Source organism: Canis lupus, chromosome 5 (assembly GCF_003254725.2).
Source record: "Canis lupus dingo isolate Sandy chromosome 5, ASM325472v2, whole genome shotgun sequence".
NCBI classification, from domain to species: domain Eukaryota; kingdom Metazoa; phylum Chordata; class Mammalia; order Carnivora; family Canidae; genus Canis; species Canis lupus.
This window is the reverse complement of record NC_064247.1, coordinates 77117576-77131648: the sequence shown is the minus strand read 5'-3', so window position 1 is coordinate 77131648 and position 14073 is coordinate 77117576. Positions and strand designations below refer to the sequence as shown.

At 36.2% G+C, this 14073-nt stretch overlaps 1 protein-coding gene across 4 annotated transcripts in view; it reads left to right on the top strand.

Annotated features, from left to right (window-relative positions):
* HYDIN (HYDIN axonemal central pair apparatus protein) overlaps positions 1-14073 on the top strand; it is a 383279-nt gene that overhangs the window by 146777 nt on the left and 222429 nt on the right. For all 4 annotated transcript variants that reach the window (XM_049110700.1, XM_049110701.1, XM_049110698.1 and 1 more), the window contains one exon: positions 13128-13246. In XM_049110700.1, coding sequence (XP_048966657.1) covers positions 13128-13246 — 119 coding nt within the window. The remainder of the gene's footprint in view (positions 1-13127; positions 13247-14073) is intronic.

Here is a 14073-nt window from a genome sequence, read left to right as displayed (position 1 = left end):
AAAATGCTTATTAATTATAAAAGGGAGAAATCCAACTTTACAGTACGAAATCTGGGAGATGTTATTTTAGTTAATACCAGCAGTAATATGGCAGTCAACCACATGTACTACTCACTAGGACACAATCAGAACAGAGCATCTCTTCAATGATATTTGGGCCAAAATACTTAACATGGGTCTAAATGTGGGGGAACATTAGGCAAACCCAAATTGAAGAACAAAACAAAATTACCAGCCTGTAATCCTCAAAGACATCAAGCTCATGAAAAGAAAAGACTTGTCTTGAGTGTGATTGAGTGAGACTCAAGAGACATAACATCTGGGTGTAACGTGAGCCTGGACTGGATCCTTTGCTATAAAGGAGGTTATTGGGTAAAGGGTGTATGGAAGTTCTTTGTGCTACTCTGGAAGCTTTTTTATTTTTAAAAAATGTCTCATATTTTTTTTAAATGCTGGTGCCAATAAATAAGTAAAACAGGTAAATAGTAAGATTATAAAGCTGACTAGTAGTCTCTTTCTCCAATGTTGCTTTCGTGCAGCACTTTTAGCTGTTTTTTGTGGTAGTAATTTTCCTTGCTAATTCTATGCCTATATCAATTGCTTTTTGTTGATTTATCAGCTTCACATATTACCTGTTAAGTTCCCCCACTAAGATGGATGAGGATTTAGTTCATATATGATCTCATTGTCCCCTTGCTGGCCTTACTGAGTTATAATTTACATGCAGTGAAGTTCACCATTTTTTGGTGTATCGTTCTGTGAACTATGACAAACCTAAACAGTCATATAACTGGCACCAAAAAAAAAAAAAAAAAAAAGATACAGAATATTTGTATCACACCATAAAGTTCCCTCATGCTGCTTTGCAGGCATTCCCTACCTCAACCCCTGGCAACCCAATTATTTTTATTATATTTTATTTTATGAGTTTTATTTATAGCCTTAAATAATATACTGAAAACTATATTTTTGTTCCATTAATTGTATAGTATCTCTTGACATGTAAGGGTATTGGGACCCCTGACCTGCCTACCACGGTTCCACCCTGTTTCTCCTACCTTCTGTGAGTTGTCCTACTTTTGTATTAAAATGATTGGTAACCGGGATCCCTCGGTGGCGCAGCGGTTTGGCGCCTGCCTTTGGCCCAGGGCGCGATCCTGGAGACCCGGGATCGAATCCCACGTCAGGCTCCCGGTGCATGGAGCCTGCTTCTCCCTCTGCCTGTGTCTCTGCCTCTCTCTCTCTCTCTCTCTCTCTGTGACTATCCTAAATAAATAAATAAAATATTTTAAAAAATAAAATAAAAATAAAATAAAATAAAATGATTGGTAACCATATTTAAGTCCTCTATTTTGTCCACATGGATTTTATACACTGAAGGGCCAAATTTACTCTGGGATTACATTTGATCCTCTGTTGGTTGAATGTACTGACCTCCTCTGGTGAATGCTAACTACTAAAAAAATGGCCCCAAGGTCTGTGGCAAGTAGTTTCCCTTTCTTCGCTGTTCATCGCTTCTATTATACCTCATTTTAGCTCACTTCATCACTGAGTTGAGTCTTTTGTGCAGGTTTTGGGATGTTTCTAATTCTTCATTTCTTCATCCCTGTCTAATTGTAGAATGTATGCTCTTCTTTTCCTTGAAGTCCTTTTTCTTAGAGCCTCACAGCTTCTCATTCTAAGTCAGATCAGCCACCTTCTTCTGCACAGCTGTTACTAAGAAATTTTTTAAGTTTCCATGTGTGTTCCATTATATCTTTTTACTCTTACTTTGCTCAAGTAGCTTCCTCAGGAAGGGCCTATGGAAGGGGAACTTTGATCCTTGAATGCCTGATAATGTCTTATTCTGCTCTCATACTCACCTGATGGTTTAGCTGACATTACTAGGTTCAAAGTCATCTCTCAGAAATGTTGAAGACATTGTGCCAACTGTATGGTAAAAGCCCAGCAGTCTGAAGTCAACTATTTTGCATTTCTTGATGGGTGGCCTGTTGTTTTGTTTCTCTCTCAATATTTTCTAGAGTTTTCTTTTTGTACTTGAGGTCTGAAATATCATGAAGCAATGTCCAGGAGTGAGTTTTCTAGTTCATCCTCCTCAGCTTTCTGTGGACCATTTGAGTCTGATTACTCATGTATTACTTTAGTTCTTGGAAAATATATAATTTTTAAATGTACTATCCTCCATTACTCTTCATTTTCTTATTCTGAAAATCTTAACAGTCTGATGTTAGACCTACAGGGCTGATCATCTGTTCTCAAAGAACCAGATTTTAATCAAACATGAGTAATAAATGACATTAAATGCCATTCAATGATATTAAATAAGGATGCCAGGAGAAATATTTATTTGTTAGAAAATTCCAAGGTAGCAAGTATGCAGTCATAGGGATCCTTCCAATGCCTTCTGATCCATGGTTGTTCTTTGTATATAAGGATAAGAAAATGGCTTTAATTTTCAGAGTAGTTAGTGCTGCTTATCTCTGCTCTGTAATGTGTAGGTCTCCCTGGATTTACAGGTGTGATGGTTATTTTAATAATAAAATATTAAGTGGTGAGAGAGAGAATAGTAAGAGTGCTAGTAGCTTCAAGTGCAGAAATCCCACTATTCTGCTCTACCTAGCATGTTTTTAGTCCATATCTACATAGTCACTTTTCTCTGTGTATCAAGGGGTCAAGCAGTCTAAGAACAGTGCAGAAGAATGGGCTGCTTTTTTTTTTTTAAGAATAAAGTGGTCAATTTATTAGGGAGGACATGACATAACCTAGTAACAGGCCTTCAAAACATGAAGCAAAATTGATACAATTAAAAAACAGATAATTGCACAATCATAATAGATTTTAACAACACTTAAAACCTGAAAGACACAAAAGATCCATGAAGACACAGATGTGAACAACAGTTGTATTAATCACATAACCTGTTATTACAGAACAAATTCACCCAATGTTTCAGAATACATATTCTTTTCAGGTGAATGTGGAACACTCACCAAAGCAAATCATATGCATACAGGTTATATTAGGAGTCTCAATAAAACTAAAAAGAAAAAAAAACCTAAAAAGACTGAAATCATAAACATATTCTCTAACATTGATAGAATTAAACTATCAATAACAAGATATTGGGATCCCTGGGTGGCTCAGCGGTTTGGCGCCTGCCTTTGGCCCAGGGCGCGATCCTGGAGACCCGGGATCGAATCCCACATCGGGCTCCCGGTGCATGGAGCCTGCTTCTCCCTCTGCTTGTGTCTCTGCCGCTCTCTCTCTCTCTGTGACTATCATAAATAAATAAAAATTAAAAAAAAAAAAAACAAGATATTTAGGGAAAAAAAAAAAACCAGACATCTTCCTCCCCTAGATATGTGTGTCCCTTCCTGATGATGTTTCCTTCATCTTCCGTGGAAGTAACAATCACTTTGACTTTTGTGATAGTTATTTTTATTTGTTTATTTCATGTATAAGTCTACTGCCTATGTAGTCATGTCTAAGCAAAATAGTATAGTTTGGCTGGTTTAAAAAAATCTATATATTGAAATTACACTCTATGTCTTATGCTGTGATCACACTGGGAAGATAAAGCCACTCGTAAACATTGATTAAATGGATGAGCAACTAAATGAAAACAATGAATGGATGAGTGAATGAATCCTAGTTTGATCTGGTCTCCCCTTTGCCTGTGAATGTAGGATTCTCAAAATGGCTCCAGAACAAGTGTAGAATGGACTAGGAGTTTCAGGATTGACATAAATCTCGTTCCACACTTCCCACCAGCATCATTTGCCTGAGACTTCTTAACGGGTCTGGAGGAAATGCTGGTACGGCAGTGTTCAGACACAGGCTGGAAATGCTCCAGTGGCAGGGGTGCCACAGGTGGTGGGACCTCCCTCCCATCTATAACTCCCCTGGGATGTCGTGCTTGGCCATGTTCCAGGGGGTTGGCTGCTCTCCAGGAGGTTCCCAAACATTACATAACTAGTTGTATTCATCTATTGTTTTGTTTGCAGTTCTGAATTCTGCCACAGAATTCACATCCTGGATAAACTGAATAGTATAATTTTCCATCTGGATGACATTCTTCTTTATTTTGTTAGTGGTTTATTAAAAGACATGATTGCCAGAGAAGGGTTTTGTTTACATTGTAATTCCATATTATCTTCCTTGTAAATTCCATGTAATTCTGTGTCTTTTCAAGAGCTCTTGATGATTCCTTGGTATTATTTTCAAAGAGTTGGTAAAACCTCCTGGCTTTAGGTCACTAAGAAATACTTCTTAGGCAGTTAGAAAAAGCCCCTTCCCTTGTTTTGTTTTGCTTTGTTTGGCTATGCTTCCTCCTCATGCCTCTTTACATAAATGATAGCATACTTTACACAGTGGTTCTGACACTGCCTTTTATTTTTATTTTTTTTGAAGATTTTGTTTATTTATTTGAGTGAGAGAGAGAAAGAGAAAGGGAGAGAAGGAGCAAGGGGGAAGGGCAGAGGGAGAGGGAGAAGCAAACTTCCCACTGAGTAGGAAGCCCAACCTGGGATCATGACCTGAGCCGAAGGCAGACCCTCAATCAACTGAGCCACCTATGCACCCCTTAACACTGCTTTTTAAATATCTCTTGCAGATTATTCCATTAATACTAAATAAAAAGTATTACTCTTTTTCATGGTCTTATAGGAATCCTTTGTATTTACATACTGTAGTTTTAATTTTTAACCTTTTGTCACTAAGAAATAGGACATAGATCCACAAATGTGCATAAAATATACTGTGGTGGGCAGAGTAACAGCCTCCCAAGGATGTCCATGCCCTAATCCCCAGAACCTATGAATATGTTACTGTGAATGTGTTACATGACCTGACACAGGTCATGAGAAAGCCCCCTGTGTGTCCCTTCACAGTCACACTCCATTCACCCCAACCTCCCCATGAGAAAATCACCATTTTGTCCTTAGTGGTCATCTTTCATTGCTTCTATCTTTAGTTTTTACCCCAGTGTGTGTGCAACATGAACAAAGGAATTTGGTACTGCCTATTTTTGAAACATACATAATTGGAATCAATCTGCATGTCTCATCCATGTTTTGCTTGCAGCCTTGGTTGCATTTCACTTTCATTGTTGTATAGTGTTCCACCCTGTGAATATAAGCTCAGAGACAGGGAGTAGTAGGGAAGGCCAGCATCACTGGTCTTGAAGGAGGCCTCTTGACACACGTGAAATTTAAACATCTTCAACAATTAACTGCAGTGCTACACAGTGAATGAGTGTGAGACAGAAGAGCATACAGGGCGCACATCTCAGTCTGGGGTTTTGAGGGAAGGCTCCCCAGTGAAAGTGACCCTTTTGAAGTATTTGTTAGTCAAGTAAAAAAAAAAGATGTGGGGCTGGGAACACTTTGTGCAAGTACATGGCAAGAGGATGAAATGAAAAAGAATTGCCAGAGAGACAGAGACAGAGAGACTGGGAGGGGAAAGGAGCAGGCAGGAGATGGAGCTGGATCCAGGGGAGTAGGTAGTGCGGGGAGAGCTGCCCTTGACTGCCAGACTGAGAACCCTGGCCTTCCTCCTGACTGCCATGGGGAATCACGGAAGGGCCATATGCAAGCAAGTGACCTGCTTTAATCTGAACATAGGAACTATAACATCACTCCAATCTTTTCAGTTCATCTGAAACTGAAGTTTTTTCTTCATTGAAATTTTCAGATTTTCTTAGAAGTAGTTAAATTGTATGTTAGATATTTATAAAGACTTGCTGATGGTCTGCTCTGTAGCTTGAAACTGACTTTTTATCTCTCTTGACTTTCCAATTCCTAATCTAATCATGAAGATTACCTTTTTTAAAAAAAACTCAACGGGAAACTGCACACATTTGGTTTGGATCACCATATGGGAACTTCAAAGGAAGCAACACTTTCTGATTTAAACTGTGAAATATATTGCTAGATAACATCGTTAGTGGGTGCTTCAGAGTCAAATGTGAAAAAGCAGCATGGTGGAAAGGATGCCAGATGTATCTGCTTCCTTTAAGGACCCAATTAAAATGAAACTGCAGTGTCCATTTTCATTCTGTCCGTCAGAAGAAGTATCTGAATTTTTAGCACAATTTAGAGCTTTTGATCTTTATCCCAATTGAAGTAAAGAATGGATACTTAGGGGAGAGAAAGCTAAAACTCCTCAATCATTGAAAGCATTGTTGGGTTTTTGGAGTAATAAGTGAGTAGTGCTTTACATATTTGTAGGCTTTCTTTCTCAAAACTCATCAGACTGCCACCTCATAATAATATAAGGCTTCTTAGTCCTATGAATAAGAAATTATTTTCTTGATCAACTACACTATTTACTTTAAGTTATATGTTCAATTATCAAATATTCCAAGCATAAGGAATACAGGGAATAATATATAAGTATCTATGAATGCATACTCAGATTTAGGAAAACTTGAACAAATGGAAAGGTATGTCGATGTTTTTGGTCAGGAAGATCCACATCATAGATAGATGAGTTCTCTTTGTAAATAAAATGTGATCCCAGTGGTAATATCAAAGTTTTTTGTTTTTAGTTAGGTTGATTCTAAAGTTCTTATGGAGGAAATAAATGAGCTAGAATTGCTTAGAAAATCCAGAAAAAAAAGAATAATGTGGGAGGACTAGCCCTACCATATGTTAAAACTTATTTAAAAGCTACAATAAGTACAATTGGATGGTTCTAGAACATGAAAAGAAAGCTATTCAATCAATATTCATTCTTTTCATCCTTACTGATCAGCAGCAGCAGCAGCAGCAGCAGCATGTCCTAAGCCCCTAAACCCTCCCCTCCCTGAAATCCTCATTTCCTAATGTCCGTGGTAGGTGAGCAAAATAAAAGCCTTAATTTATTTAAGCCATTTTGTTCCTTTTATCTTTTGCTGTATAACAAACCACCCTAAATTTAGTGGCAGCCGTTTATTTTGCTCACAGATCTGTAGTTTGGTCAGGATTCCGCAAGGACAACTCCTCTTTTGTCTACCTGGAGACTGTTGAACAGGCCCAGTGCCCGTCACGGCTGCCACCTTGATCTTGGGCTCCTCCACCTGTGAAATATGTTTGTTGTTTAAGCCACCCAGTCTGTGGTATTTTTGTTACAAAAGCCCAAATAGACTAAGACAGCATGGGTGCTGGATCATGGAAGTATTCCCGCAGAGCAGTTTTTCAGGATCCTACAACTTTTGTTTTCTCAGCTTCTGATTCTTTCACCTATCATATAGGGTAAATTTAGATCCATATCTGTATCTGGGATTTCGATATCTCATAGGAACCTCTTTCCCCTATTGAGAGAACTAGGGAGACGACAATTTTCATTACTGCTTCTCTAGACCAATAGATAGAATTTTTCTTCTTGTTTCCTTTCCAAGGTCCTGGATTTATGCAAGGATCTAAGTTCAGTTCCTTATTCCCAGAGAGGAACAAAGCCAAATGTCCTGTTTTTGTGAAGGTGTTAAAACTGAAGCCACTAGACCATAAGACCTGTGTGAACTTTACAAATCTCCAAATTCCTTTTTCATTTCTGTTGCCTGGTATTTTCCTTTCTTCCTTTTGAGCGCAGATAAGTATTAAAAATACATATTTGTTATATTTTTAATAAGAATTTTTTTTTGGTATTTGAAATGGAGGATGGATTGAGTCAGCTTACTCTGCTATGTTGTTGGAAGTTAACATAGTTAACAGTGTTCATTCATGAGGTAATGTCCCTAGAGAATCTGCATAGGCTCACTCTGGCTGATCATTAAAAATGTAGATTTCTTGGGTTTCATCTATGTTTTATTGAAGCAAAACCTGTGGAGATTGTACTAGGGAATATCTGTTTTAAATGAAGGCTAAAAAGTGTGTGGCAAGGTTATAGGATATGGAATCTATATAGAGAGAATTGATTGTATTTTTATACAGTGAATAATGGGAAATTGAAATTTAAAAGAGCAATATCACTTACAATAGCATTAAGAAATCCTAAATACTTAGAGGTGTATTTGACAAGAGATGTGTGAGACCTGCATTCAGAAAACTACAAAATGTTGCTGAGAGAAACTAAAGGCCTAAATAAATGGAGAATTGTACCTTGTTAAAAAGTGGGTAAATTCAGTATCATTAAGATGTTACTTCTTCCTCAAGTTTATCTACAGATTCAATACAATCTGAATAAAAATTCTAGCTGCTTTTTGTGTAGAAATTGACAGGCTGATTCTAAAATTCATATGGAAATGCAAAGAGCCTAGAACAGCCAAAACAACTTTGGAAAAGAACAAAATTGGAAGGCCACTACTACCTGATTTCAAGACAGTTTTTAAGCTATAGTAATAAAGATAATCTAGAATGATCTCCCCACCTCAAAATTCCTAACTCAACCACATATTTTTCCATGTAAGATATTTATATATATATTTATATTTACAAGAATTAGGACACAGGCCATCCTTGGGGGGCCATTATTCAGTCTACTACAGATCCCATGTGGATGCCCAGTTGTTCTGGCTCTGTATAGCCTTGCCCATCTTCCCTTACTAACATTCAGTACCTGCTCTGTCATAAATTAAATTCATATATATGTGTACATTTATTCTCAGTTCTATAGTTTCCTTAGTCATTTTGCACCTTCTTCCCCAGTACCACATTATCTTAATTATAATAGCTTTATAATAGATCTTAATATATCAAAGGCAAATCAGTCTAATTTATTCTTTTTGAAGAATGTCTTGCTTATTATTAGCCGTTTGATTTTACATTTAAATTTTATAAATCAACCTGTCAAATTCCACCAAATTCTGCCTGCTGGCATTGTGTTTTAGCAGAGCATTGAGATTATAGATATAGATCAGTTGGAGGAAAATTGACAATATTATGATATTGAGTCTTCCTTTCAAGAACATTTGCTAGTTCTCCATTATTTAGATCTTTGTTAATATCTTTCAGTAAAGTTTTATGATTTTCCCCTTGAAGATCTTAAGCATATAGTGTTTGATTTATTTCTAGGTACTTTATATTGTTGCCATTATAAATAGTTTCTTGAAAATTAATTTTTCTGATTGTTGCTGTATGTAGAAATGCAGTTGACTTTTGTATCTTGATTTGGTAACCATCACTATTACTCTATCTTATTAATTTAAAAAAATTATAGATTCTTTAGGATTTTCCAGGTGGACAGTCCCAAAACATTTAAATAGTGGCAGTTTGTTCTCACTATTTGTATTTTTCCCCTTCTTTTTTCTTGTCTTACTGCATGGGAATGGAGCTCAAGTATAATACTGGACATCTAAGATAGATGGCAAGGTTTTGAAAGCCCCTAGTTATATTTCTTGGAATTTAATGCAATGAGATCTCTTGCATTCAGAGACTTAAGAGCTGTGAAAGGGGGTTTATAGTGCATCTCTCTGCCTCTTGTGTGAAACTAATAAGACACTGTAATCAGAGATGGGAAACTTCCCTATTTTAAAAAACATTTAAATATTTTACTCTTCTAACAAGGGATCTGTCCTTAGAGCTTACTAGTTCCTTTAGGTTTGTCCCTCTTGCTGTCTTTTTCCAAGACAAGAAAAATCCCTGCTTTGTAAGTCTTGCAGAAAAGTAGCATTTGTAATGCAACCTTAAAATTTAGATTAACTCTTAAAAAGCAAGGCTGGTTATCACTTGTACTCCCATTCTATCCTGGCTAGCTACAAATAAGACAGTCTCGCTTGAAGTAGTTAATAATTCCCAAAGAAACATTGGCTCATTGCTTTATTACAATGCATCTTTTATTATTATTGTTGTTATTAAGGAATGCAGTCAGGGTAACAGATGGGGAAAGCTTTAAGCCTGACAGTTATAAATAGTCTTGCTGTTTATTCCACAATATATCTGCAGTTCTCTTTCTTTGCCATTCCGAAAGTTGGATCCCTGTCAAAATACGTTTTTCTTGACCAAGGAATGCAAATCATTGCTAATAGATTAGAACTCTAAAATATATAATGGAGTAAGTTGATAAGGTTCTCTGAAAATTTTACTTATATTTTAGAAGATTGTTAACACAATTTCCTCTAATACTAAATGCTAACAGAGCATCAAAGTTTTTTAATCTTCAAAATGATACACATGGAGTAAATATATTATTTTTGCTTAAAGAACTTTAAATGGTGTAAATTTAAGGATAATCTATCCAATTGTCAAAGATTCTCAAAAATGGTAATATCCCCACTGTTACAGAGTGTGTGGAGAGATAGAAACCTTTAAATCTGCTTGGTGTTTGTGTGCAAATTTCTACAACCATTCTGGAGGGCAATATGGCCATAGCTATCAAAATGTCAAATGTGTATCTCTGTTCTGGCAATTTTATTTACAGTAATGGTGGGCTAGACAATTTAGATAGATATTCTCTCCCCTCACTTCCATCTCCCTCTAAAAATAATTAGAAGATCAAGGAAAAATATTTTCAAAGCCTTTTTGAAGGCAAAAGAGAACTACTAGAACAGTGAAGAGTTACAGGGCCAACACCCAAGAGACGGAGACCAAGACAATCAGACTTTGGGGGCCACTTTATCCTTAGCAATACCACCTTTTTGGTAGACACTACAGAGAAGCCTAAACATTAAATGGAATTAGGGAAGATACATAGGAGTTCATGGGATGCCCAAGGAGAAAGGGCCCTAGTAGCCTTCCAGACTTTAGGATGGGACCCAGTGAAATGAGGACTGGAAATGCACCAATCCTCACAATGACTGAAGCTCAGCTTTGGCTTCTTTTTCAGTTATCAATTTAATTTAAACAGTTCTTCAAAAAATAAAAATTAAAAAAATAAACAGTTCTTCACTGGGATTCCAGAACATCTCTAATATTTTAAAGCATGATTGTGTATGAGGAATTGACTTCTCCTTTTTATCTAGGATATTACTAGCTATATATTCTTCTTAGGAGAATTGAGAAGATAGTCACTCAAATGACTTTGGTACAAGGCTTAATTCTCTCACAGAATCTTAGCTGAGAGTGGAAAGGTTAGGGCATCCTAATGCCCTCTAGTCACCAGCCAGAAGCTAGAGGAAGATAATGTCTTCTCAGGGCCTCAAATGACCACTCTTGGCTTTATACACGCTGACTAGCACTCAGTCAGAAATAACCACACATTTGAGGAGACAACACAGTCTGATAGAACACCAAGGAAAACAATAGAACCTCCATAGAGAGCCAGAAAATAGAATTATTTGGCAGATTTTTTTAAATGTTAAACAAATTTTCAGTTTTTTTTTTTTTTTTTTTTTTTTAAAGAAAGATTGATCAGAGGCCTGGAAACTATAAAAAATCCTAATGGGAAGTCTGGAACTGAAAAGTTATAATGACAAATTAAGAACTCAGTAGAATTAAATAGTTAGGTACAGCTAGAGATAAATTTCATAAACTGAAAATTAAATAAATCTAAAGAAAATGCCCATAATGAAGCATACAGAGACAAAGTAGAGAAAAGAGCATCAGAGTCAAATAAGATGTAGCAAAAGTTTATCTATCTGGATGGAAATAAGTGAGAAAATGGAGCATAGGCAATATTTAAGACATAATGACTGGAAACTTTCCAAAACCTGAAGAATGGCATTCATCTACAGATTCAAGAACCATTATGAACCCCAGGAAGGATACATGCAAACCACCCCTGGGAACATCATAGTAAAACTACTGAAAACCAAAACCAAAAAGAAAATCTTAATGTAGTCAGAGGAAAAGACATTACCTCAAATGAGCAATAAGACAAGAAGCTGACTTCTCAATAGAAGCAGTGGAAGACAAGAAACAATAGAAAATCTTCAAAGTGCTTAAAGAAAATATAAGAAAATTGTTCATAAATCATTCAAGGATATTAATTACATTATAATTTATTGAGTGAGAAGTTGGAAGCCCTTCTCCCTCTGCCCCTCCTCTCTGCTCACTTTCTTGCTCTCAAACAAATGAATAAAATATTTTAAAATAAAAGAAAAATTGGAAGCCGTTTAAATATCCAACAAGAGTCACTGGTTAAAAAGGCTTACTTACCTCAAGGTGCCTGGGTGGCTCAGTGGATTAAGCATCTATCTGCCTTTGGATCAGGTCATGATCTCAGGGTCCTGGGATTGAGCCACACATTGGTCTCCCTGCTCAGCGGGAAACCTGCTTCTCCCTCTCATTCTGCCTCCGCCCCCTATGCTCATGCTCATGCTCTGTCTCTCTTAAATAAATAAAATCTGTAAAAAATTAAAAATAAATACCTAATCTTCAAGTGATGGTTTGTAAAAATGTTGCAAGTATATTGTTAAGTGAAAAAAAGCAGTTTACTAAATAGTATATAGCATATGCTCTCATGTTAAACTTAATATAGTATTTACTATTTTAATATGATTTCATGTAATATTTTATTATTTAAATATTAAGTATGGAAGGATAAACACTAAAAAACTAATAGTGATTTTTGGGTAGTGGAATTATGTGAGAGTTTCCACTTTATAATATTTTTATAATGGTCATGTATTATCAAATGAAGATATACCCATTTTTAAAAAGGAAAAAAATCAGTTAATACTATAGAGATTGTGTTCTCTCTTCACCCTGGGCCCACTGTGGATGTGCAACTACAGATATTGTTTAATGGATCCCATTACCTCTACTGAAAGAAAGTCTACAAAGTAGGGGTAAGACTCCTAGACCCATATCCCTTAATACCCTGATCTTCCTAAATCTACTGAAAATCCGTGAGAACAATGTCCTTTGGAGCCCCATGGTGATTCTCATAAGAAGCATCAATTAGTGGTCACATGTCTCTAATTTAGAGAAATTAGTTTTTTTTTTTTAATAAGAAACTGAAGAATACCACTAAGACTAGGTTAATTTTTTTGTCTTTTTTTCCTGATAAAATATCTGCCTAATTGGAAGATAACCTGCTCTCTAAAGATAAGAAACTACCAGTATTCCTGTTTCCCAAAGATAAGCTAAATCTTTTTTTTTTTTTTTTTTTTAGATAAGCTAAATCTTCAGCGTTGTTTAAATTGCAGTTCCCTGGGTCTATTGCAGGGAGATGGTGCAGTACTGTTGATTGCTTACATTGGCAACACATTGTGCATAATTTGGGGTAATGAAGCATCTTTCAAGGTAATAAAGTCTAAATTGTTTTTATAGGCCGAGAGATCCGTCTGCCTCTCCGAATCAGAGGGGAAGGAATGGGACCAAAGATCCACTTCAACTTTGAACTGCTGGACATTGGAAAAGTCTTTGTTGGATCTATACATTGTTATGAGGTAAGCACTAGAATTGTTCACTGAGACTCAAATAATACTTACCTTTCTTGGTTTATTTTATTTTGTGTATGTGTTTATTGATAGAAAATGTGTGCAGTCACATCCATTTGCCATTACTCAGACTCTGGAATGATCTGGCTCTTCCTTGTCTTCCTAGCCTTGTTGAAGGTTTCTCCTCTAAATTTCCTGGAGGCAACGAAGCCATACTGTAATTGGTTTTATCTTCATCCTCTTGTATCTTGCAAAGAGGAAAATCATAATTTTCTCTCCATCTGTTTAATGCTTGTTTTCTGATAACAAATCCTATAGACCAGAGGACAGAGAAACTTTCACATTTTCTGGAATGTCCCAATGGGGATAGCTCTATTCACACTTCAGAGTTTTCTCTGAATGCACTAGTCTCCAACCCATGACTTAAAACCAGTCATTGTACTTTCTGGAACTTTCTGATTGAAACTTCCCTGCTTTGTCTTTCCAATTAGATAGAAAATGATCCTTTCACAAGATGTACTCATGGGTTCTTCAGTATCAAAGTTACTTCATTGTCACCTTGCCACTAACTTTGTATCTACTTTTTTTTTATGTTATGTCAAATTGTAACCATCAAAACTTTATTTTACAAAGATTCATAAACTTTAAATGTTTGTGTTTGTCTAAAGATAATAATAAAATAAGTTATTTAATGAGTGACAAATAGGGGTCAGGTTCCAGGCTTTCTTGTGTTTACATGTTTATGTATGTGTGTTTAGTTTCCAATCCTTGCAAAACTGTGAAAGGTAGGTTTTATTGTACCTATTCTACAAATGAAAAATAAGTGGCAGAGAGTG